Here is a 25,629-nt window from a genome sequence, read left to right on the forward strand (position 1 = left end):
CTTTGCTTGGGATTTGTCACTCTTTTTGATCCTGATCTTGTAATCTTTCATTGGTTCTGGAAAATTTTTAGATATTATCTCTTCAAATACTGTCTTTGCTCATTCTCTCCTCTCCTCCTGTGACTCCAACTACATACAAGTAAGACCTCACTGAATTCTCTGTGACTCTTATCCTTTTGTATTTTCTATCTTTTTGTCTCTCTTCATTCTAGATACAATAGTTTCCTCTGGCATATTTTCCAATTTACTGATTCTCTCTTTTCATGTGTCTAAACTGTAGTTCAATCTATCCGTTATATTTTTCTGTTCACAAATTTCTATTTAGTTATTTTTTCTAATGTTATGTTACTTTTTGTAGCTTTTAGCTCCCATGTGAAAATTTTTAAATTTGGCTTTTATTTCTTTGAAGATAGTAAGCAGTGTTTAACAACCTCTGTCTGAGAATTCCAGTGTCTCAAGCTGTGTAGGTCCATTGATTGCTCTTTCTTCTAGTTTGTGTTCACGCTGTCTTGTTTCCTCATGTCTAGTTGTCTTTAATTGTGTAGGACATTGCATTTGAAAAATTATTGTAGAAATCATCTGATGCTTAGGATAATTTTATATTCTTCTGAAAGGACGTCCAGTTGCTTTTTCTAGGCACCTGGGGGGGCTCTACCAATCTGAAATCACCTTATTCAAAAAATCTGGGCTTGAGAGTTTCTCAACTCAGACCAACTGACATTCGGCTGTGGTCCATGAGAAGGCTCATCTATTCACTCCTCTATTTTATCATAGAGGGAAGTCTTCCTTGACTCTCCCTATCCTCACCATAGGCTTAAGTGCCCCCACTGTGTGCTCCCATGGCGACCTGGGCTCTAACAAGCATTTACCATTTACCATATTATTTTACATTCTCTCCCCATCTAGACTGTATCTTGAGGATAGGGAGCATCACTTACTCTGATCTCCACTGTTTAGCACAGTACCTGGGCAATGGCATATACTCAGTGTGTGGAACTAAACCAAAATTAACTAAAGATGTCTCCCCGACCATCTAGCACTGCTCCACTCTGAGGAGATGGTAAGGCTTCAGTAAAGTCTTCACGACTCACAACTGCTCTGTGTGGGAGGAGATTCTTCTGTGGAGGGAATGCTAAGAAATGCTGATTTCTGCATCCTCACTGATGAGGGGGCAGGGTGGGAAGCAAAACAGACACAGAAATAAGAGACTAAGGGCACCTCATGTGAGTAAGTCTCTGAGAATGAGCAGATATTACCGGACAAACCCAAACTTTCCAGGTTAAGTCTGATCCCATTATACCCAGACCTCCAAAAAATAAGATCTTAGCTGACACCTGGGTGGCACTGTTGTAGTGTATCTAAGAACTCAAGGCAGAATGGTTTTTAAGAAAGGAATCTTGTGGAACTGGTATGCTGAACACATAGGAAGTATGGGTTGTATCCACAAAAGCCACTTTATTTTTATCTTCCATTGACTTTTAATCCCTTTCAACGGGGGTTAACATGGTCTTTCCCTAGCCAGAATCAATTATTAATGTTGCTTAGGGAAAAATGAAAAATAAACATGGGTTTTTTTGGGGGAAGTGGCAGGGGAGAAGTCAGCTTAGGAAATGGTTTGTGAATTGCCTTTTCACATCAAATGAGTCAGTTGATACAGTCAGGTTAATTTATTCTGACCAGGCATGTGTCAACATATTATTTATTTATTTATTTATTGAGACACTTTGTTGCCCAGGCTGGAGTGCAGTGGTGTAACCTCGGCTCACTGCAACCTCCGCCTCCCAGGTTCAATAGATTCTCCTGCCTCAGCCTCCCAAGTAGCTGGGATTACAAGCGCCCACCACCACGCCCGGCTAATTTTTGTATTTTTAGTAGAGATGGGGTTTCACCATGTTGGCCAGGTTAGTCTCGAACTCCTGACCTCAAGTGATCCGCCCACCTTAGCTTCCCAAAGTGCTGGGATTATAGGCATGAGCCACTGCACCCAGCTCAACATATTGTTAAAAAAACAAGTGGGTGTGGTGGTGCATGCCGGTAGTCCCAGCTACTCAGGATGCTGAGGTGGGAAGATCGCTTAAACCCAGAAGTTCAAATCTAGCCTGGGGAACATAGCGAGACAACCCCCATCACTGAAATAAATAAATAAATAATTGAAAACCAAGTGCAGTGCAACGAACAGATCTGCATTATAGAAAAATACTGAAAGCTGAATGGCAGCAGCCCATATCCCTAAAGGCCAATTTGTTGAAGGATTAGTTAGTTCAGTATCCAAGCTACCCCATTTGCCAAATGTATGATTTACCAAAAACTAAGAGTACTCTTGAAAATATCCAATGAAGGCTGTGGCAGGCTGGCTCACGCTCATAATCCTAGGACTTTGGAAGGCCAAGGCAGGCAGATTGCTTGAGCCCAGAGCTCGAGCCCAGCCTGGCCAACATGGTGAAACCTTGTCTCTACAAAAAATACAAAAATTAGCCAGGCGTGCTGGCAGTGTGCCTGTAGTCCCAGCTATTCCAGGGCCTGAGGCAGGAGGATGGCTTGAGCCCAGAAGATTGAGGCTGCAGTGTGCTGAGATCGCACCACTGCACTCCAGCCAGGGTGACAGAGCAAGACCCTATCTCCAGGGGGGGAAAAAAAAAAGAAAATATCCAATGAATAGTAAGGTACTCTTATGAATATCACATGGTATATTTTTATTCAAGATTTTCTTCAAGTTTTCTTCTCATATTCTATTCAAAACACTCATACTCAATATATTTTATAATTTTTCTTTAGAATATTATTATACTCAAATACAAAATATAAATTCTTCACAAATATGATTATATTCCATAAATGTAAAACCCAAGCTTTCAGTTAATTGGAGAGCTAAGCTCACAATAAAGTAGGGAAAATTCTCAATATTCAAAAAACTAAGAAGGAGCTAACTTAGTGGAGAGAAGGGAAGAATGTTGATGAACTGATACTAAGGCTTCCCTGGGGGGTTTACAGTTTTACTGGTTTACAGGGACTTTGAGATTTTTTTTTTTTGGTTCCTTTAGTTGGGTTTTTTTTTTTTAAAGAGACAGGATCTCATTCTGTCACCCAGACTGGAGTGCAGTGGCAGGATCATAGCTCACTGCAGCCTTGACTTCCTGGGCCCAGGCGATCCTCTCACCTCTGCCTCCTGGGTAGCTGGGACTACAGGCCCATACCACCACGCCTGGCTGTTTTTTAAAAAATTTTCTATAGGCCGGGCACAGTGGCTCACACCTGTAATCCCAGCACTTTGGGAAGCCGAGGCGGGTGGATCACCTGAGGTCAGGAGTTCGAGACCAGCCTGGCCAACATGGTGAAACTCCGTCTCTGCTAAAAATACCAAGAAAATTAGCTGGGCGTGGTGGCAGGCGCCTGTAATCCCAGCTACTCTGGAGGCTGAGGCAAGAGATTTGCTTGAACCTGGGAGGCGGAGGTTGCAGTGAGCTGAGATGGCGCCATTGCACTCCAGCCTGGTGGACAAGAGTGAGACTTTCTCTCCAAAAAAAAAAAAAAGTTTTTCTATAGAGACAGGGTCTTCCTATGTTGTGCAGGCTGGTCTCAAACTCCTGGACTTGAGCGATTCTCCTGTCTCGGCCTCCCAAGATGTTAGGATTACAGGCATGAACCATCACACCTGGCCAATTCTGAGTTTTAATGGAGACTGCAACAAGGGAAGAAATTTTGTGTTAAAAAGAGTAAAGAGACAGATCTGATACTTTCACATATGGCTAGGACTCTCTAAGGCCTATACCTTCTGTGATACTGTGAAATATATATTTGGTCTTTGACCCTGTTTTCTAGCATACAACTCCTACAATCCTTAAAGACTCCACAGTGATGTCTTCTTGTAAGCTAATGGTTGACTGATGGCTGGCAGCCCCCAGGTAACTTCAGAATGACAGCTCTTTACTGGAAAGACCAAGGTGTGATTAGAAGGTTGGGACTCTTAGCCCCACCTCCAACCTCCAGGGAGGAGAGAGGGGCTGAAGGTTAAGTTGATCACCAATGACTAATGGTTTGGTCAATTGTGCCTATGTAATAAAGCCTCCATAAAAATCCAAAATAACAGGGCTTGGAGAGCTTCCAGAGAGCTGAACACATGGAGGCTGACAGGAAGATGAATGAGAAGACATCCACGGGCCAGGAGGGTGGTGCACTCCAACTCCATGGGGACAGAAGCACCTGTGCTCAGGACCCTTCCAGACCTCACCCTATGTATCTCTTCATCTGGCTGTTTATTCGTATACTTTAAAATAGCCTTTGTAATAAACTGTAATAAAGAGGGGGTCTTGGGAAATCCATCTAAAAGCTATTCGGTCAGATGTTTTAGGGGCCTTGGACTTGCGACTGGTGGGAAAGAGAGGGCTGTTTTGTAAAACTGAACCCTCAACCTGCGGTTTCTGAGGTTATCTCTAGGTAGATGGCATCAGAATTGAATTGAATTGGAGGCCTCCCAGCTGGTGTCTGCTGCAGAATCGATGTGCTTGCTCCAGTGTGGGAAGAGCCCCCCGCCCCTCCCCACATTTTGGTAGAGATGTCTTCCGTGTTTTTTGTTGTTGAGTGAGAGAATGGGAGAAACTCTGAGTGGTTTCTACCTCTCACACCTTCAGGGATTGAAGTACATATGAACCAGAAACAAAATTTGCAGAGATGCACAGAGAAACACAGTAAAGCTGTATATCTTGGCCTTGCCCCTTGACTGGGGAAAAAAAAATTTTCCCTGAGCATTTATAATTACACTCTGCCCGCACTCAGGTCTGGAGTTTAGTCTAATACTACCTATATAAACCAGGAACCCACAAGTTAAAAAATTAACTAAAAATGTATAGCAGGCAGATAGAAGCAAACATCAAAGCTCTTTGAGGAAATATAGCCTCAGCCCAGGCCACATAGGACTCCCATAGACAAAGCCCCACTAAAAATGAACTCGTCATCAAAAATTATAAAAATGCTCAAGGAAATAATCAACCATGAGTAAGAGCTGAGAAATTCTGAGGAGGAAATGGTATAGGCCTAATGCAACATTATAGTATCAGCCTGGCACAAATACTCCATGGTTAAAATCTCCAGGTCATCAGAATCTATAAGTAACTAAAGTTGTTGTTTGATGACCCTAGCCAGCCTGCTCAAGGGCACGCTTCACAGACTAGACTCTTTGCTGGATGCCAGCTAATCAGCTTTCCTCCACTCAAATATAAAACCAAAAAAATCCAAAAACTTATCGTTCCCAGAATGTCTTTAGTTTTTTATTGTTATCTCCCTTATTTCTTACAGGGGCCCTCACCCCCCAACTAGTGTGGGTCAGCTGCACAGCAGGAAGTGAGCACTGGGTGGGCGAGCGAGCATTACCGCCTGAGCTATGCCTCCTGTCAGTGTCAGATCAGCGGTGGCGGCATGAGATTCTCACAGGAACGCGAACCCTACTGTGAACTGCGCATGTAAGGGATCTAGGTTGCACACTCCTTATGAGAATCTAACTAATGCCTGATGATCTGAGGTAGAACAGTTTCATTTTGAAACCATTGTCCCTCCCCCCACCACTTCCATGGAAAAATTGTCTTCCATGAAACTGGTCCCTGGTGCCAAAAAGTTGGGGATTTCTGTCTTACAGATCCTTTTTTTGTTGATAGAGTTTAATGACTATTTTCTTTAAAGTGAGCATATCATTTGCATGAAGATAACTATTGTCTTTGAGTTATGCTTTGACAAGAGACAAAAGAGTAGACACTATTGCAGGACTAGAGCACAAGAACTTCAGAGAACAGAATGACTAGACTATTAAGACAAAGTATGCTTTCAATAACTGAATTAGACTTGCCCCTGAGTATTTCATGTTCTGATGCTATTATAATAGTATTTTAAGCATTTCCATTTCTACTTGCTTATTGCTCATATATAGACATATCATTAATTGTATAATGTATCCTGTGACAGTGCTAAATCAATAGCTCTAGTAGCTTTTTTCTACGTTATTTAGGATTTTCTATGTGCATGATCATATTATCTGTGAATAAAGATAGTTTTACTTTTTCTTCCCAGTCTGCATGCCTTTTATATCTTGTTCTCTAACGGCTTAAAGCTCTAGTATAATGAATATACTAAACCACTTTCAATAGTGTTGAAGGTGGACATCCTTGCTTTGTTCCTGATATTAAGGGAAAAGCATTCAGTCTTCCACTCTAAGAATATTAACTGTGGGTTTTTAACAGATGCCCTGTCAGGTTGAGAAAGTATCCCTCTATTCTCAGTTTGCTGAAAGTTTTTTTTTTTTTATCACAAATAGGGATTAAATTTTGTCAGATGCCTTTTTAAAATTACCATATAGTTTTTCTTATGATCATATATTTATTTCTTTAAGTACCGAAGGAAAATAACTCTGAAGTTTTGTAGACAGCCACATTTTCATTTTAATGTGAGAGTAATACAAATATCCTCAGGCAGGGGAGACCTCAGAAGTTTGCCACATAAAATTCATCATGAAAATGCCTTTGAAGGAAGTGTTCAAGTAGATAGGCAAGTTCAGGAAAAATTTCAAGAGATATGGGATGTCAGGGCGATCAAAATTTTTGATAAATTTATCTATTTTTTTTTTAAAAAAGCCTAAGACTAAGGCCAGGCATGGTGGTTCATGCCTATAATCTCAGCACTTTGGGAGGCTGAGGCAGGCAGATCACGTGAGTTCAGGAGTTCGAGACCAGCCTGGCTAACATGGTGAAACCCCATCTCTACTAAAAATACAAAAAATTAGCTGGGCGTGGTGGTTGTTGCCTGTAATCCCAGCAACTTGGGAGGCTGAGGCAGGAGAACTGCTTGAACCCAGGAGGCAAAGATTGCAGTGAGCTAAGATCGTGCCACTGTACTCCAGCCTGGGCAACTGAGCAAGACTCTGTCTCAAAAAAAAGGCTAAGACTGAAGAAGAGAATGTTTATCTAGAATAACTAATGTCAAAAACTCCAAACAACAACAACATGATGAGAAAGGAGAGCAAGACAAAAGGGATACTAAGGAATGCTAATTTATGTGACTTAATACATACATTATGTATTAATGTATACATAATTAATATATATACCTTCCCCCAACATGAATTTGAAGAAATCAACAGTCAGACTTTTCATTAGGAGTGATGTGTGCTTTGATAAAGTCAGGGACGGAAGAAACAAGGTCATCAAATGCAGATGGCCATCATATTCACCACCCCAGTTTATAGTATATCTGAATTCAGAACAACACAACACATGCCAAAATTCCAAGCTTTTAACACCACAGTTCACCCTTATCAGAAATATGAATAAGGGAGAGAGAAATACAAAGCCCCATCCCATCTGACAGGGGAGCCTAGAACATGCAACCCATTGAGGTCACCCTCATGCAATGCAAGGGTGATAGAGCAAGACCTTTTCTCTAAACAAAAGAAACTGCAGTTTCTTTGGTGGCAGTGTATTAAGTTCTCAGTTGGAGAATCTGGAAGCCGCACCCTTGTTTTTTCCTCTACTTGTGCAGAACGCACACCTTTCGCATACTACTCCCTGTTAGAAGGAATTCCAGGGTTCAGAGATTACCACAGGGCCCAACAGCAAGAGACTGTTGTTAACCAGGCTTGAGATTTTAGGGACACAGGATTACCTCAATCATTTGTTAGACTTCTGATCAATTTCATGTATAGTAATCACAAATAACTTACCTAAAGTCTTATTTATTTATTTAGAGACAGAGTTTAGCTCTTGCTGCCCAGGCTGAAGAGCAATGGTGCGATCTCAGCTCACCTCAACCTCTGCTGCCCGGGTTCAAGCAATTCTCCTGCTTCAGCCTCCCGAGTATCTGGGATTACAAGCATGCGTCACCACACCCAGCTAATTTTGTATTTTTAGTAGAGACAGGGTTTCACCATGCTGGCCAGACTGGTCTCGAACTCCTGACCTGAGGTGATTTGCCGCCTCGGCCTCCCAAAGTGCTGGGATTACAGGCGTGAGCCACCACACCCAGCCTATCTAGAGTCTTTCAATTGTTTTTATTCAATATTTTTCTATTTATTTTTCCAAATAAGTAATATGTAGTTTACAACATCAAAGCAATACTAAAAGGTATAAATTGAAATCTTATTTTCACCCCTATTCTCATCCACTCTGGAATCCCCTACATAGGTAAAACATTGTCTTGAGACAATTCAAAACAGCTGAGGAAAGAGATGCCACCTAGAGGCCATTCTGGTATCTTGGGATGGCCGTCCTATCTCCTGATAAAGCCACCTCTCTGTCTCTACTTGTACTAGTTTCAACCTGAGTACACAAAGTAAATGGGGTATTTCAGCAAGGTTCCAAGTTATGAGACTCTTGGTTGCAGGTAAAGAGATCCTCTCTTACCTAGTCGTTACTTTCTTTAATCTCTGCTTTCAAATCAGTTATTTCCAATGTAGAGTTGCCCTTCTCTTGAAGGAGTCTGCTGAAAGCTACTAAAAAAGGCAACACTCACTAATGTTCCATATTGCTCGTGAGATTTCTCCAAAAATATAGCATTGGTTGGCATGTGGCCTATATCCAAGGTCCAGCAAGTGACAGTTTCACTACTGCTTATAAGGGTCACCAACTTTCCAGTTTGACATACAGTCTTTTAACACTGGCTACCTTAACCTCCAGTTAGCCAATTCCATATTTTAGTGCCTTGTTTTTAGCATCCTGCTTCTGGTACCAAATTATTTGCCTGTTAGGAATGGGTTCAGCTACAAGTTACAGAACACCCACCTATAAAATGGCTTAATCGAAGGTGGCTTCTCACTCATGGACTACAGTAGGGCAAGAATGGAAGCAGGACGGTCAGTTAGGAAGCTCTCTCTCTCAAGTAGTCCAGCAGCATCATCTACTACTGGACTAGATGGTTTAGTGGAGGTGGAAAGAAGTCAAAGACTCAGGATATATTTTGATAGCATCAACAGGCTTTGCTGAAGGATTTAAAGGTAAAGGGATGAGATAAATCAAAAACAGCTCGTAGAATTTTAGCTTGAACAACAGAATGAGTACCAGTGACATTTACCAAAATGGACAAGACTGAGAGAGGTGCAGGTTTGGGGGTGAAAATCAAGATTTTGGGGGGACACATTAAGTTTGAGATGCCAGTCTGACATTCATATGGAGACATCAAGTAGGCAGTTATTTACAGGAGTCAGGAATTACACAGAGAGGTCATTGTCAGAGAGACATATTTTGGAGTCATCTATTTATAAATGGTACCTAAAGCACAGGACTAGGTAAACTCACATAGGGAGAGTGGATAGAGAAGGTGACTCAGAACAGAACCCTGGACACTTTGATAATTATAGATTGAGAAGCCAATTAAGAAGCCCAAGAAAGGATAACGAGTGAGGTAGCAGAAGGACCCAGAGTGTGTGGTGTCAGAAAACAAGAGAAGAAAGTGTTTCTAAGTGAGAGTGGTTGGCTTTGATAAAACAGTGTTGAGAGGGCAAGTAAAATAAAAACAAGAGATCAAAGAGACCACTAGATTTGCATGGAGATTGCAGTTTCAGTGGTATGGCGGGGGAGAAAATACAGCAAGTTTATATGTTGATGGGAATTATCTGGTAGAGAGGGAGTGACTGTAGATTCAAGAGAGACATAACACAGGATAACATCCATAGGAAAAAAATGAAAGCACTGGCTAGAATGAGGACACTTTATCCATCTACCAGACACCAGCTTCTTGACACTTCATTTGTCTTATTTGTATCTCTAGTAGCTCCTAGTAGAGTGCCTAGCACATAGAAGATATTCAAGAAATGTTATTGAATGAATACATGAACAAAGGGAGGGGTGGATGAATGGATGAAGAGATGGATGAATGGCAGATGCAGGGTAGAAGGAGGAACTAGATCAAACTAATCCAAAGTTCAGAGTAAGGAAAGAAGAATGGGTCTTGAATTAATAGGGTTTCCTCAAAACTTAGGGATTCTTTGTCCCGGCGCGGTGGCTCACCCCTGTAATCCCAGCACTTTGGGAGGCGGAGGTGGTGGGAGGATTGCTTGAACCCAGGAGTTCGAGACGAGCTGGGCAACATGGAGACTATTTTCTTTAAAAAAAGAAAAAAAAATTAGGGATTATGGGATTTTTCTCTGGGACAGGGGTGGCAGATTTCAATCTCAGATGAAGGTGGGAAAAGGAACGAGACCATCAATGGCAGTGGCGTTAGCCAACTTTCAAGGCATCTAACTACTTAGCTACTTTCTTTGTCTTTCCTGTCCGGACCCAGGCTCATTTGAAAAACGATTATGTACCTTTATGGACAGAAATGGGAGAAGGGCTTTAAAAAAAACGACCGTCCTGCCGGGCGTGGTGGCTCACGCCTGTAATCCCAGCACTTTGGGAGGCTGAGGCGGGAGGATCAAGAGGTCAGCAGTTAGAGACCAGCCTGGCCAACACGGTGAAACCCCGTCTCTACTAAAAATACAAAAATTAGCCGGGCGTGGGGGCACGCGCCTGTAATCCCAGCTACTCGGGAGGCTGAGGTAGGAGAACAGCTTGAACCTGGGAGGCGGAGGTTGCAGTGAGCCGAGATCCCGCCACTGCACTCCAGCCTGGGACAGAGCGAGACTGCGTCTCAAAACAAAACAAAACAAAACAAAAACAAAACGACCGTCCTACACTCATTTATCCATCAGGTCAATAGATACTCACTGAATGTTAATCTTGTATAGGAGCACAGGTGTAAGGGCAGGATTATACAGGGATGAATTCGATACAGGGATGATGTATTCGTTTCCCTATTTGTTCATGAGTCTGTTTTTAAGTAATCTGTCCTCTCTTGAATGACAAAAGCTGCTGATTTCACGAACGGTACATGGAGGATGGTATTTGAACTGGGTCGCATAGTCTTACTGGGACTCCCGTGGAAGCGAACGGGGACAGCGGCTGCCGCAGCTTGTGCAGTGGAGCTGGCAGACGCTGGAAGCAGGCCAATCTTGAAACGTAGGGTCTAAGGCCGGCTCCAGCGTGTTGTGGTCGTTTCATCAAGTAGGAATTAGCACTCCTATTATCTTTCTTCCCAACTTGCAGCAGGACGAACCAAGAGACCTGAACCAAGAGCCCTGTATGGCGGGGGGGGGAGCGGAGTTGGGAGCCAGCTTTGGGGTCCGCCCCATCCGGATCCGCCATCCTACGTCGCACGTGGAACTACGTTCCTGAGGGCTTCCGGCGTTGCCTAGCAACCTGCCGGGCCCCTAGGGCCTCCAGCGGCCCAACTGGAGTGGAGCCGAGTGTCACCCTTGGGAAAGCAGGTAGAAGAACTGCGTCAGTCCCGCCAGTGCTGGGCGCGGGCCCATTACACGTGGACTCACGCGAGCCGTTCTCACAGCCCGCCGCCGCCAGCGGGAGGGGCCCGGCGGCGCCAATGGGCGGACGGCAGGGAGCGCGCGTGCGCAGGGCAGGTCGGGGGGGGCGGGGGCGGGGCGAAGCCGAGGAAGAGCGTTTTGGGGACGGGGGCTGGTGAGGCTCACGTTGGAGGGCTTCGCGTCTGCTTCGGAGACCGTAAGGGTGAGTGAACTAGCGCACTCTCCGCAGCGGCCGGGATCCCGGCGCCTCTCCTGTGGGCTGGAGGCTTGGGCTCAAGATGAGAGGCAGGAGTAGTCTGGGGGCGGGGGCTGGGCTCCCAGGCCGTCTCGGGACGCTTAACCGGCTAGGAGCACGGCCTGTCTCCCGGGGCGGAAGCCTGTGCCCCACCGGGGGCTCTGGAGCCAGACGGGGCCGGCTGGGCAGATCTCCGCCGCCTTCCCTGGTCCCTGGGGGCCCGAGGATCGGCCTGTGGGACCAGCTGTGTCGGGTGGACACTGCTCCTGGCCCGGCCCAAAAGCAGCGGGCCGGAAGCCTTACTCTCCCTCTGCTCCTTGTTCCCCCTCTCGGGGAGACCACAAGTCCTGTAGGGCCCGGCGGGGGAAGCTGATCTCCTATTGTATTCCCTCTCTGGGCATGGCCATCCACCCGGGTGCCCAAGCCAGAATTGGGCATCATTCTCACTTGCTGGACTCCTTTACCCACCCACATCGAATCCCTTGCAAAGCTGTCTTGGATACGTTCATTCTCCAGTCCCATCCCCCTGCCCTACCTAGTTCAGGCCAGCTTTTCTTCTCTGGACTACCTCGGGGTCTTCCTGATGATCCCTGCATCTCTTCTTCATCCTCTGTAGTTTGTTCTATACAGAGAGGCTACAGCCATGGTCTTAAAACAGAAATCTGATCATGTCACCAGAAGCGTCCCCCCATTCCCTTACCACCCTTTGGTGGATTCTCATTGCTCTTCCAAGCTCTTGAACGGGGCTTGCAAAGCCCTTCATGACCTGTCTTCCTTTAACTTTAGATTCATTTGTCTCGACTGTACTGTGTCTTCAACCATACTGAATCTTTTTTGGCTCTTAGATCAGAACAAGTTCCTTCTGGGCTTACATGTTCCTTCAATAGGTTCGTTATGTCTGAGGCACTGTCCTTTGGTTGAAATAATCCTTCTTATCCTTCATGTGTTATTTCAGGTGTGAGTTGGGGATTTCGTGGTACCCCATGGGTGTCTGCCTGCCGGTCTCTCTTTTCTACCAGGTTGTAATCTGTGTGAGAGGAGTTTGTCAAGGTCATAGTACTATCTTCAGTACCTTGTGCTGTTAGTACGGTCATTAAATGTATAAATGAAGCATGGGTGCTCCTTGGGCTCCCTAGATGAACAAATAGATCAAGTTATTAATATTAAATGCCTGCTTTTTCAGAACCAATTCTCAACCCTCAGTCCGTGTAGAGGTTTCTTTAGCTTAGGAAGTTGGTTATTTTCTTGCCTTCATTCCAGGACCATGACAGGGGTAAGTGAGAAAGTACTGGTCAGTTTTTCTTTGGCATTGGCTGTGGGTACAGGATGTCTGGATGTTGGTGAGTTTGGCTGCTTTGGGTTTGAATTCTTAACCAAGGGCCCCTTGAGGGAGAAGCTGCTACTAGCTGCTGACAGGAAGGCTGGCCCCAAACTCTTAGTGCTTATAGGACTGATGACACACCAGGAAGAAAGGGTTGGGCCAGGTCAAACCACTGGAAGCCTCCAAAGGAAGTTCCAGCTTAGGCTAGATCCGCTGTGGGATAGGGAACAATACACCTAGGTGCCAAGACTCACTTCCCTGATTCAGCGATGAGCCAGGTCAGCTCAGAGGAGATCAGTAAGGTAAATGAGAGCCAGAAGAGAGAGGGTCCTGACTCTCAGAGAGGGAGGAAAAGAGAAAAATGGAAAAGGAGAACAACCTGTGATCGTATGTTCAGGTCAAATGAGTGTGAGAGGCTGGAGACTGAGGTCGGATGAGAGAGCAATTGGTCTTGGCTGGAAGAATCCTGAAGTGACATTTGAACCTGTCCTGGAAGGAAGTTGGAGATGGACAGATGGAACCAGTAGGAGCGGAGGCTGTGGTACAGGAAGAGGCTGGCAGAGCAGGAGGGGAGCACTGTGACAGCCAAGGCACTGGGAGGCACACTGCTGCTGATGGTCCAGCACTGCCCTCCCAGGACTGAGGCTGCGCCTTGTGAGGGCTGTCTCAAGGTATGGGTTGTGCCCTGAAGTCCCTTTGCAGAAATTTCTTCTCCGTTGGGTTTTTCTTCAGCCTGGCCTTTATAATTTCCTAAAGAAGGCCAGTGGGCTGGGGCTTATCTTCAGGCTGTTTGCCCATGGCCTTGAGCTAAGTAGTTAGAGCATGGATGATGCAACCTGTTATTTGGGTAGAGGGAGTTGCTTATGCTTTCTCTTGACTGTCAGCAGTTTAATTTGTTAGGTGGCAGTTAGATTCCCTGTTTTTTATCTTTCCCTCCCTCGCCTGCCTTCTTTCCTTTCTTCCTCTCTCTCTCTCTTTTTCTAATTAGAGAGGGAGTCTCACCATGTTGTCCAGGCTGGTCTTGAACTCCTGGGCTCAAGTGATTCACTTGCCTCAGCCTCTCAAGGTATTGAGATTACAGGCATAAGCCACCATGCCCAGCCCGATTCCCTGTTTTCAGTGTACCACTTGGAGGAATTTTTTTCTTTATGTTTATCGATTTGGCTTTTGTTGCATTCCAATGATTAGAAACCTGCAACAGCAAACCAAAATGAGACAAGTTCAAAATCAGTGATTCTTGGCCTTTATCCCACCTCCCTTAAAGAAGGGATATTTTGGACTCATAGTTACTATATGATTAATCACTTGGTTGCTTTTTGGTGTTATCTAAATAGAATTTCCCCCACCCCCAACACACACACACCAAATTGATATACTAAGCATCCAATCACATAGTTGGAGGAAATGGTGCCATGAGTTCCATGATAGATATCTCCAAAAGAAAAGTTTCATCTTCAGTTACAGTGACATTAAAAATTGGCAGCATATCTGCAAAGGTGGTAATCCCCTCAGCTCCCCAAGGACCATGGCACACAGGCTAAGAACCAGCAGCTTCTGTTCCAGGCACTGTGCCTGATAATGGGAATGTGGATTCAGTCCAAGTCCTCTCGAAGCCCATCCAGCAAGGGGCACTGACAAGTAATCAGGCAGTTTTTCAAGAATTCATTCACACACAAGAAAACAAAAGAAAAAAAAGAATTAATTTGCAGCTGTCATCAGCTGTGGACGGGAGCCTTCTGAAGGGAAGCACTTGGGAGCCTGCAGGACGAATACCTTACACCAGACTTGGAATTGAAAAGACCTCACTGGAGAAAGAGACATTTGATGTAAATGAGTCTGAAAGGCTTGGGAGGAGCCTGATTCCCTTCTCTGATCCTTCCTGTCCCAGAACTCTAAGATGTGTGGTCAGAACAAGTTGTTCTGCTATGGCCTAGGCAGTCACTCCTAGGAGCAACCTGAAACCTTGTTTTGTGGTACCAGGTACAGTGGCAGTGGCCTTGTCAGGGTCTGGACACTTTAAAAAAATTTTTTTGAGACAGTCTCACTCTCTTGCCCAGGCTGGAGTGCAGTGGTGTGATCTTGGCTCACTGCAACCTCTGCCTCCCGGGTTCAAGCAATTCTTGTGCCTCAGCCTCCCAAATAGCTGGGATTACAGGTGCACGCCACCATGCCCAGCAAATTTTTTTTTGTATTTTTAGTAGAGACGTGTTTCGCCATGTTGGCCAGGCTGGTCTCAAACTCCTGACCTCAAGTGATCCGCTTGCCTCGGCCTCCCGAAGTGTTGGGATCATAGATGTGAGCCACTGTCCCTGGGCAAGGTCTGGGCACTTTTATTTGGTAAAATTGGAAGTGTAGTTTCTGACTGTTTCTGAATTATTTTGTGGAGATAAGAATTAACCGGAAACTCCTTTTGTATCCGATCCATATAGTATTGGGACAAAATTATGGGATAGATTACATTGAATACATATTCATAAAAAAATGTAGCAGATCTCGGCTCACTGCAGGCTCCACCTCCGGGTTCATGCCATTCTCCTGCCGCAGCCTCCCAAGTAGCTGGGACTACAGGTGCCCGCCACTACGCCTGGCTAATTTTTATTTTTGTATTTTTAGTAGAAACGGGATTTCACCGTGTTAGCCAGGGTGGTCTCGATCTCCTGACCTCGTGATCCGCCCGCCTCGGCCTCCCAAAGTGCTGGGATTACAGGCATGAGCCACCATGCCAGCTGAAAATCACAATTCTAATCTCATGTCTCAAGATAATCTTTGTTATTAGTTTGTGTAGGAAATACACATTTTTATTTTACAAAAGTGTATTATTCTTTATCGCTTTTTTGCAGCCTGTTCTTTTTCATTCAATATATATTGAGCATTCTTTCCTATTACGTATGACATATTGCTTTTTTTTTTTTTAAACTACGGATATAAAAGGTCTGAGGTGGCCAGGCAAGGTGGCTCATGCCTGTAACCCCAGCACTTTGGGAGGCTGAGGCGGGTGGATCACCTGAGGGTCTGGAGTTCGAGATCAGCCTGGCCAAGATGGTGAAACCCTGTCTCTACTAAAAACACAAAAATTAGCTGGACGTGGTGACATGCACCTGTAATCCCAGCTACTCGGGAGGCTGAGGCAGGAGAATTGCTTGAACCTGGGAAGCGGAGGTTGCAGTGAGCCAAGATTGTGCCACTGCACTCCAGCCTGGCGAAAGAGCAAGATTCTGTCTCAAAAAAATAAAAATTAAAAAATAAAAGGTCTGAGACAGATTGCATTTTGATGTCACTGTTTAGAAGTAGACTAGATTCTAGGTGCTTTTTAGCACCCTGGAAGTTTCTTCTTTTTTTTTGGTGGTGGAGGACAGGGTCTCACTCTGTTACCCAGGCTGGAGTGTACTTCAGCCTTGAACTTCTGGGCTCAAGCAGTCTTCCTATCTCAGCCTCCTGAGTGGCTGGGACTATAGGGGTGCACTGCTACTCTCAGCTAATTTTTTATTTTTTGTAGAGATGGGGGTCTGACTGTGTTGTCTAGGCTGATCTCAAACTCCTGGCCTCAAGTGATCCTCCTGCCTCAGCCTCCCAAAGTGCTGGGATTACAGGTATGAGCCACCATGCCTGGCCTATCCTGGAAGTTAGACATCCCAGTGACTATTGTCCCCTTTAAGGAGGGGGCCATGGGAAGCAATACTGGTAATGGGAAAAATGGATTTGGGAAATTTTTCTAAGTGTTGTAGGGTGGCATACTCACACTTTCAGGGTTCTGCCCTGAGAGCCTTTTAGGATGGGTAAGAGGGACTATAACACCTCTACCTCTCAGCCCCAGGCACAGAGACAGCTGCAGCTTCTGAGCTGAGCCATGTGTATAGCATGTAAAGGGGATGACCAGTGCCTTATGGTTTGTCTTTACCACTGCTGGTTTGGGGCTGTGGACTACAATTGGCCTGTTAGAAATCCCTGGCCTTGTTATCTAGCAGAATCTGTTTTGCCTGTTGGGAAGTGAGTGTTCAGTCAGGTCTTTTGTTTTTGTATGTAGGTCACCTGGCTGTCCTTCACCTTCCTTTTTGAGGTCAGTCTGTCAGCCCTAGGACAGACCAAGACTTTCCATTGAATCAACAATTATTAAAGGCCTGCCTGACCCTTGGCGGGTAATACTGGTGGGATTAAAGTTCTCCCTGCCCTCCGAGAGCTTGCTCTGTAGCTGACTGTCATCTTATTGACCACAATTCCAAGTGTGGCCAAACCCTGGGAGTCCCTGATGGCATCCTGATTTCTCTGTAACTTTTCTTTCCAGTGCCCGCTCACTGTGGTTAAGTTACTTGCACTGTCACCACCCAGGAGGTACAGAACCTTGTCCACTGCCGCAGACCTTGATCTGACCCGCCTTACCACTTCCCTTGGCTACCATGCTCCTGCCTCTAGTCTTGCTTTTGCCACTTCATGCCTTCCCCACTGTGCCGCCAGATGAGTCATTCTGAAACCAAGCTCTGATCTCACCTCCCATTCATGAATTGTAAGTGACTCTCCTCTCTTTCTCTGCAGGAGATGTCAAGCCCTGGCCTAGTGTGCAAAGCCATGTCCAGTACAGCCTGTCTAGCCCTTGGAGCCACCTCTGTCCTGTCTGCTTCCTACCCTCTAGGCTGCAGCCCAGCTGAACTACTTGTAGTTTCTTTCCCGCTTGTGGGCACCTGCCACTCTGCTCCCACCATTCCTGTGGTCCTTCAGTCCCTGCATATCTGTCCAGGCCCAGCTGAAGTGTCACCAGCTCAATCAGCCTTCTCTGATTTTCCTCCACTCTGAGGAGATTTCTTCACCTGAACTCCTAGAGGGTTTTCTCTTTCTCTGATAATCTGATATAACTTGCTGGCTGCCTTTCCTGGTGCTCTTGATGGAAAATATTTCTTTCAGTGGACCATAGCTTCTGGGAGGCAAGAATAATCTTCCAGTCCCTTCAAGCTTTCATGTGTTGCTTGGCACTCTGCAGGCACTTCAGGAAACCTCATGAGCCTTCCCCTGCCATTTGAGTGACTTGGAGTGCCCAGGGTCATCCCGCAGTCTCAAAGCAGAGCTGGCATTGGGCCCTGTTTGACAAGCTCTCTTCCTAACCTTACTGCTTCATCAGGTTTCCCAGGATCATACCATGTCAAGCCCTGAACGAAACCTTTGCTCTGATGCTCTGCCTTCCTCTTCTGTTTTTCCCATCTCACAGATATTGATGACCATGAGATCCCTGCTCAGAACCCCCTTCCTGTGTGGCCTGCTCTGGGCCTTTTGTGCCCCAGGCGCCAGGGCTGAGGAGCCTGCAGCCAGCTTCTCCCAACCCGGCAGCATGGGCCTGGATAAGAACACAGTGCACGACCAAGAGTACGTATTCAGCCCGGGCTGTGGTCCAGTGGCCTCCCCATCATCTGCAGCTGAGCCAGCGGCAAGGGCATGCTCAGTCCTCCTTTCCTTCTTCCTGTTTCTATGGCTCCTTGACATTCTTCAAGGGTGATTCTTATTCCTTATTGCCACCTATAAGTCAGGTATTCTTTTTTCATCATTGTATCACAAGTGGAAGATCTTTAGGCCCAAATGGGACACATTACTTGCCTGAATCCAGTCTCTCCTTTTTTTCACCACAGACAGACATACACACATACAAATAGACACACAGGTACACATACACAGTCATAGTAGCAGAATCCAGAAAATAGCTAAGGTTTCTTGACTATAACAAGACCTTTTTTAAATCAACACATTCAAACATTGAATCATTTGTTGCAGCTTTTGTCTTGGGCCAGTTAGCCTCACGCATTATACTCGGTTATCCTTTGTTTTTAAGGCTGGGTGCAGTGGCTCACACCTGTAATCCCAGTGCTTTGGGAGGCTGAGGCAGGTGGATTGCTTGAGCCCAGGAATTCGAGACCAGCCTAGGCAATATAGGGAAAACCTGTCTCTATTAAAAAATTGCAAAAAATTAGCTGGATGTGGCAGTACATGCCTATGGTCCCAGCTACTTGGGGGGCTAAAGTGGGAGAATCAACTGAGCTTGGGAAGTTGAGGCTACAGTGAGCCAAGATCATGCTCCTGCACTCCAGCCTGGGTGGCAGAGTGAGACCCTGTCTGAAAAAAAAAATGTTTTAAAAGACATATTTTTAAATTGATGGCCTGAAAATGTTATAACAAAATTCTAATAATAAAGAAGAAAGAATACCCTAATCCTGCCAGCATAACAGATGGTCTATTTGACTTTTCCTGCTCCTCTCAAGGCCTTGTCTATCTCTATGTAATCCTCGAGTGTGGTCTGCCACTGCTGGTGTTTGTTTTTCTGAGCTGGAGGAAGTTTAAGATCTTGAACTTTTCAGAGTCCTTAAGATTTCAGCATGATCCCAGTACTGTCAATTGGCCTGAACCTGACTGTTGATTTTTAGGCATATCATGGAGCATCTAGAAGGTGTCATCAACAAACCAGAGGCGGAGATGTCGCCACAAGAATTGCAGCTCCATTACTTCAAAATGCATGATTATGATGGCAATAATTTGCTTGATGGCTTAGAACTCTCCACAGCCATCACTCATGTCCATAAGGAGGTAGGTCTGGCAGTGGCTTGGGGGACTGTATCACAGAAAGGCTTCCCTTTGTTAATTTGGTCCCCAGTCTTGTTGACTTGTGTTGTCCTTATGTGCCAAGAGTGCTGCTTCTTCACTGGGCATGGTGGCTCACATCTGTAATCCCAGCACTTTGGGAGGCCAAAGTGGAAGGATCACTTGAGCCAGGAGTTCAAGACCAGCCTTGGCAATATAGTGAGACCCTGTCTCTACAAAACAAGCAAAACAAAAATTAAAAAATTAGCCAGGCCTGGTAGTGCATGCCTGTAGTTCTACGTACTCAGGAGGCTAAGGTGGGAGGATTGCTTGAGTCCAGGATGTGGAGGCTATAGTGAGCCATAATCATGCCACCGCACTTCAGCCTGGGCAACAGAGTGAGGCCTTGTCTCAAAAAGAGAAAAAAAGAAAAGAAAAAAAAAGGTGCTGCTGCTTCTTTCTCTTCTGTGTTCTGCCTCTTTCTGTCCAACGATCCTTCCCGCAAAGGATAACTTGCTGAGGCAGAAGTCCCAGGGCTGGGCGTTTGTATCTTTAAGTGCTACAGGCATTTCTGTTACACACCAGAGTATGAGAATCAGTGCCTAAAAGAGAGACCGTATTCAAACTGCAGAGCAAGGGAGAAGTTGTTTGGGAAGAATGGTGAATTGAGACCAAGGGATTCAGGGACGTGGCAGTAATTGAGGGCTTGTGTGATACTGTATGGTGCTCCAAAGTTTCTGAAGCCCTTTCAAGTAGGTTAGAGATCTCCTTGGATCTTTGCAACATCTTGAGTAGGCAGTGGCAGGCATTGTTAATACTTCCATTTTCAGTGGTGCATGCCCGTAGTCCCAGCTACTCATGATGCTGAAGTAGGAGGATCACTTGAACCTGAGAGGTTGAGGCTGTGGCAAGCTGCGATCTTGCCACTGAACTCCAGCCTGGGCAATAGAGCGAGACCCTGTCTCAGAAAACAAAAAACAAACAAAACCCTCCCATTTACTAGGTGAAGACACTGAAATCAAGATCTTGTGCCAGGCTAAGCACAGTGGCTCATGCCTATTATCCCAGCACTTTGGGAGGTTGAGGCAGGAGGATCGCTTGAGCCCAGGAGTTCAAGACCAACCTGGGCAGCATGGTGATATCCCGTCTCTACAAAAATTAGCTGGACATAGTGATGCTTGCCTGTAGTCCCAGCTGCTGGGGTGACAGGGGGTGGGAGGGTAGTGGGGAGGAACACCTGAGCCTGGGAGGTCGAGGCTGCAGTGAGCTGTGATCGTGCTATTGGACTCCAGCCTGGGTGACAGAGTCAGACCCTGTCTCAAAAAAAAAAAAAAAAAAAAAAAAAAAATCCTTGTGCCTCCACATTTAATGTCATTCCCCTTCTGCCACACTGCCCTCTATAGAGAGGAAGCAAGGCAAAGTTAGCTAGGTGAGTGGGATTACATTGGCTGCTAGGAGTGCAGGTGAGGTTTGAAGGCAGCAGGGAGCATGAATGATTTTGCACAGGAGAATGGCATTGTTTAGGGAAGATCCTTGGCTATGGGAGACAGACTGAAGGATATGAGGAGAGACTAGTGTTAGGCGGAGGAATTAGGGGTCAGCAGTCCTGGCAGATGAGGATAGTGGTGGTGATAGGAGAGGGAACGGTGAATGTGGGAGATGTGGCAAAGGAAGAACCAGCCAAGGATGTGAACAGCCTCAGCCCACTACCCCTGCTCTTGGAGCATGGGAAATACTTTCTCCTCAAAGATCATAACAGGTTCTGCTGATGGGCAGTGCCTTCTTCCTCTTGTTTTGATGCCAACTTGTTGTCCAATTCGTCACTGTTTCTATTTTGTCAGGCAAATTTGTGCACAGAGCTGACCCTCAGGAGGAATGGCACTTTTCCAATTAAAGAAGAATGAGCCGTAATGAAACAAATAAGCAAAAGCCTATTTTGAAGGGCCTTCTTTTAACTGGCAAATGTAATTTCTAAACTGGATTATGATAAATTGACTCAATAATACATATTCTGTCTATATATATCTAGATACCTAGAAGTAGCCCCATACTCCATTGAAAGTTTTTGGACACATATGAGCGTGGATATTTTGTTGTTTTGTTTTTCCTTTTTTTTTTTTTTTTTTTAAACAAACAGTGCCATGAAAGAACATGGATATTTTGGACGTTAGCTAAGCACTTCTTCCGGTAAAATGCGCAACTCATCATTGTCTAATTTGTATTTTGTAGGAAGGGAGTGAACAGGCACCACTAATGAGCGAAGATGAACTGATTAACATAATAGATGGTGTTTTGAGAGATGATGACAAGAACAATGATGGATACATTGACTATGCTGAATTTGCAAAATCACTGCAGTAGATGTTATTTGGCCATCTCCTGGTTATATACAAATGTGACCCGTCATAATGTGATTGAACACTTTCGTAATGCAAAATAACTCATTTCCAACTACTGCTGCAGCATTTTGGTAAAAACCTGTAGCGATTCGTTACACTGGGGTGAGAAGAGATAAGAGAAATGAAAGAGAAGAGAAATGGGACATCTAATAGTCCCTAAGTGCTATTAAATACCTTATTGGACAAGGGCTTGCTTCAAGCATCTGTATTAGTCTGTTTTAATGCTGCTGATAAAGACGTACCCGAGACTGGGTAGAAAAAGAGGTTTACTTGGACTTACAGTTCCACATGGCTGGGGAGGCCTCGGAATCATGGTGGGAGGTGAAAGGCACTTCTTACATGGCAGCAAGAGAAAATGAGGAAGAAGCAAAAGTGGAAACCCCTGATAAACCATCAGATCTTGTGAAACTTATTCACTATCACAAGAATAGCATGGGAAAGACTGGCCCCCATGATTCAATTACCTCCCCTTGGGTCCCTCCCACAACACGTGGCAATTCTGGTAGATACAATTTCAAGTTGAGATTTGGGTGGGGACACAGCCAAACCATATCATTCTACCCCTGGCCCCTCCAAATCTCATGTCCTCACTATTCAAAACCAATCATGCCTTCCTAACAGTCCCCCAAAGTCTTAACTCTTTTCAGCATTAACCCAAAAATCCACAGTCCAAAGTCTCATCTGAGACAAGGCAAGTCCCTTCCACCTATGAGCCTGTAAAATCAAAAGCAAGCTAGTTACTTCCTAGATACCAACAGGGGTACAGGTATAGAGTAAAGACAGCTGTTCCAAATGGGAGAAATTGGCCAAAATAAAGGGGTTACAGGGCCCATGCAAGTCTGAAATCCAGCAGGGCAGTCAAATTTTAAAGTTCCAGAATAATCTCCTTTGACTCCAGGTCTCACATCCAGGTCATACTGATGCAAGAAGTGGGTTCCCATGGTCTCGGGCAGCTCTGCCTCTGTGGCTTTGCAGGGTACAGCCTCCCTCCTGGCTGCTTTCACGGCTGTTGTTCAGTGCCTGCGGCTTTTCCAGGTGCACGGTGCAAGCTGTTGGTGGATCTACCATTCTGGGGTCTGGAGGACGGTGGCCCTCTTCTCACAGCTCCACTAGGCAGTGCCCCAGTAGGGACTCTGTGTGGGGGCTCCCACACCACATTTCCCTTCTGCACTGCCCTAGCAGAGGTTCTCTCCCCTGCCGCTGAGAGGGCCCCTCCCCTGCAGCAAACTTTTGCCTGGGCATTGAGGCATTTCCATACATCTTCTGAAAACTAGGCGGAGGTTTCCAGATCTCAATTCTTGACTTCTGTGCACCTGCAGGCTTAACAGCACATGGAAGCTGCCAAGGCTTGGGGCTTCCACTCTGAAGCCATAGCCCGAGCTGTATGTTGGCCCCTTTCAGCCATGGCTGGAGTGGCTGGGACACAAGACACCAAGTCCCTAGGCTGCACACACATGTCAGGGCCTGCCCTGACATGGCCTGGAGACATTTTCCCCATGGTGTTGGGGATTCACATTAGGCTCCTTGCTACTTATGCAAATTTCTGCAGCTGGCTTGAATTTCTCCCCAGAAAATGGGTTTTTCTTTTCTATTGCATGGTCAGGCTGCAAATTTCCAAACTTTTATGCTTTGCTTCCCTTATTTATAAGGGAATGCCTTTAAAAGCACCTAAGTCACCTATTGAACACTTTGCTGCTTAGAAATTTCTTCCGCCAGTTAACCTAAATCATCTCTCTCAAGTTCAAAGTTCCACAAATCCCTATGGAAGGGGCAAAATGCTGCCAGTCTCTTTGCTAAAACATAACAAGAGTCACCTTTACTCCAGTTCCCAACAAGTTCCTCATCTTCATCTGAGGCCACCTCAGCCTGGACTTTGTTGTCCATATCGCTATCAGCATTTTGGGCAAAGCCATTCAACAAGTCTGTAGGAAGTTCCAAACTTTCCCACATTTTCCTGTTTTCTTCTGAGCCCTCCAAACTGTTCCAGCCTCTGCCTGTTACCCAGTTCCAAAGTCACTTCCACATTTTGGGTGTTTTTTCAGCAGGTCCCAATCTACTGGTACCAATTTACTGTATTAGTCCGTTTTCACGCTGCTGATAAAGACATACCTGAGACTGGGAAGAAAAAGTGGTTTAATTGGACTTACAGTTCCACATGGCTGGGGAGGCCTCAGAATCATGGTGGGAGGCGAAAGACACTTCTTACATGGTGGCAAGAAAAAATGAGGAAGAAGCAAAAGCAGAAACCCCTGATAAACTGATCAGATCTCATGAGACTTATTCACTGTCACGAGAATAGCACGGGAAAGACTGGCCCCCATGATTCAATTACCTCCCCCTGGGTCTCTCCCACAACACGTGGGAATTCTGGGAGATACAATTCAAGTTGAGATTTGTGGGGGGACACAACCAAACCATATCAGCATCCTTTCAAGAATATTAGATAATTGGAGCTGAGTACTCAGGAACCTGACTGTAGTAGAATACTGCTAGTTTCTTAATTTTAATTCACGTTACCTGAAAAGTAAAACAACAGGCTTTGCCAAGTGGATGCTTTTCAGTAACAGTGAAGTGGAGTGAATGCCAAATGTTTGCCCTGGTGGTTCCTATCTCTTCAGGTAAACATGGTCAGTATTCTGTAAAGTTCCCCTGGCCTAAATGATTACTTGCTCTGGGCAAGTGGATATTTATTAGGCTATTTCAAAGCCACAGCATAAGAATGTCAGCCTAGCCACAGAGTCTAAGATTCTGTATCCTCTGACATTCTGGAAATGATACACTACTGGCTTAAGTGATGACTCTTTCAGATTTTCAGTATTTTATACAACTACTGCCACATCCTTATACTTTATTGCTTTTCTGTCTTCTTCAACCTGGGAGAGACCTTGAATTTGAGTGTGTTCTCTAATCAATAGTGTTTTAGCTTTCTTTTCTATTTCACTCGTTTCTAGGGTTTTTTATTTGCAGTTTAGGAACTATTAGGAATGTCAGGACTTTATCAGAAGGGGTAAAACTACCACCTGGCCTAGCCTAAGTAGGAAGTGAAAAGATAATTCACCAAAACAATGATTAATCAGATAGAAGTTCTAGTCAAGAGGGATATTGTTGAAGTTACCTCTTTTAGCCTAGATACATGGATTCTTTTCAAATCAGGAAAGATTAGAAAAGGAACCCAAAAAACCCTTTAACAGTGTGAATCTTTATAGTATTTGAAAATGAGAAGCAGCAGCAGATTGTAATTTGGTTTATTGGATGTGATGGACGTTTTGTAATAGAAAACCTGAAACGATGATTGAATGGGAAAAAGAGACTCTATAAAATTTGTCATAAGATGTATACAGACTTATTTTCTTTATTACAGTATTATAAGAAAACACACGTATTTGTAAAAATGGTTTCCTGTGTCAAGTATTTGTGCAGTCAGAGCTGACTTGTAAACTATTCTTGTAATAGCTCATTATTTTGAAAGATTTATATATGATGAATTCTGGATATATGACCAATAAAACTGATGAAGCAAAACCTCGAGCAGTTGATTTTGTTCACATCAGCCTCTCCTGCCACATGCAGGGTGTGTTTAATATAAATGTTCACATGTGCCTGCTCTTATCATAGTTCCTGTGACTATCTTCGGCTATACCCTGCTCCTTTTGCAGGAGTCAATTCTCAGAATTCAAAGTTACTTTCCCCTTTTAGGCATTTTTTCTTCTGAATGAAATCACTTTTGGATCTTCATTCTCTGGTCAAATTTAGATTATGACACCATTCTCTAGGAGACTGCATA

At 45.0% G+C, this 25,629-nt stretch overlaps 2 protein-coding genes across 5 annotated transcripts in view; one reads left to right on the forward strand and one right to left on the reverse strand.

Annotated features, from left to right (window-relative positions):
- Positions 1–11,164, reverse strand: part of TTC7A (tetratricopeptide repeat domain 7A) — a 158,737-nt gene extending 147,573 nt beyond the window's left edge. Inside the window, exon 1 of one of the 2 annotated variants that reach the window (XM_016948483.4) lies at positions 10,683–11,164. The gene's annotated coding sequence lies outside the window, so the exon portion shown is untranslated. The remainder of the gene's footprint in view (positions 1–10,682) is intronic. The other variant, XM_063789883.1, reaches the window with a different exon arrangement.
- A 31-nt stretch (positions 11,165–11,195) lies between these two features.
- MCFD2 (multiple coagulation factor deficiency 2, ER cargo receptor complex subunit) lies at positions 11,196–25,367 on the forward strand. Of its 3 annotated transcripts, none has more exons than XM_003308996.6 (4): positions 11,196–11,281; positions 18,089–18,243; positions 19,293–19,452; positions 21,676–25,367. In XM_003308996.6, exons 2-4 carry the CDS (start codon positions 18,095–18,097, stop codon positions 21,805–21,807), a joined length of 441 nt encoding a protein of 146 aa, XP_003309044.1. In that variant the 5' UTR covers positions 11,196–11,281; positions 18,089–18,094; the 3' UTR covers positions 21,808–25,367. The 3 variants fall into 3 exon arrangements, with proteins under 3 accessions (XP_003309044.1, XP_016803982.1, XP_003309043.1); XM_016948493.4 differs by lacking the exon at positions 11,196–11,281 and adding an exon at positions 11,423–11,537; XM_003308995.5 differs by lacking the exons at positions 11,196–11,281; positions 18,089–18,243 and adding an exon at positions 11,449–11,537.
- The last annotated feature ends 262 nt before the right edge of the window (positions 25,368–25,629 follow it).

This window comes from Pan troglodytes, chromosome 12, assembly GCF_028858775.2.
Source record: "Pan troglodytes isolate AG18354 chromosome 12, NHGRI_mPanTro3-v2.0_pri, whole genome shotgun sequence".
In the NCBI taxonomy this organism is placed as follows: Eukaryota; Metazoa; Chordata; class Mammalia; order Primates; family Hominidae; genus Pan; species Pan troglodytes.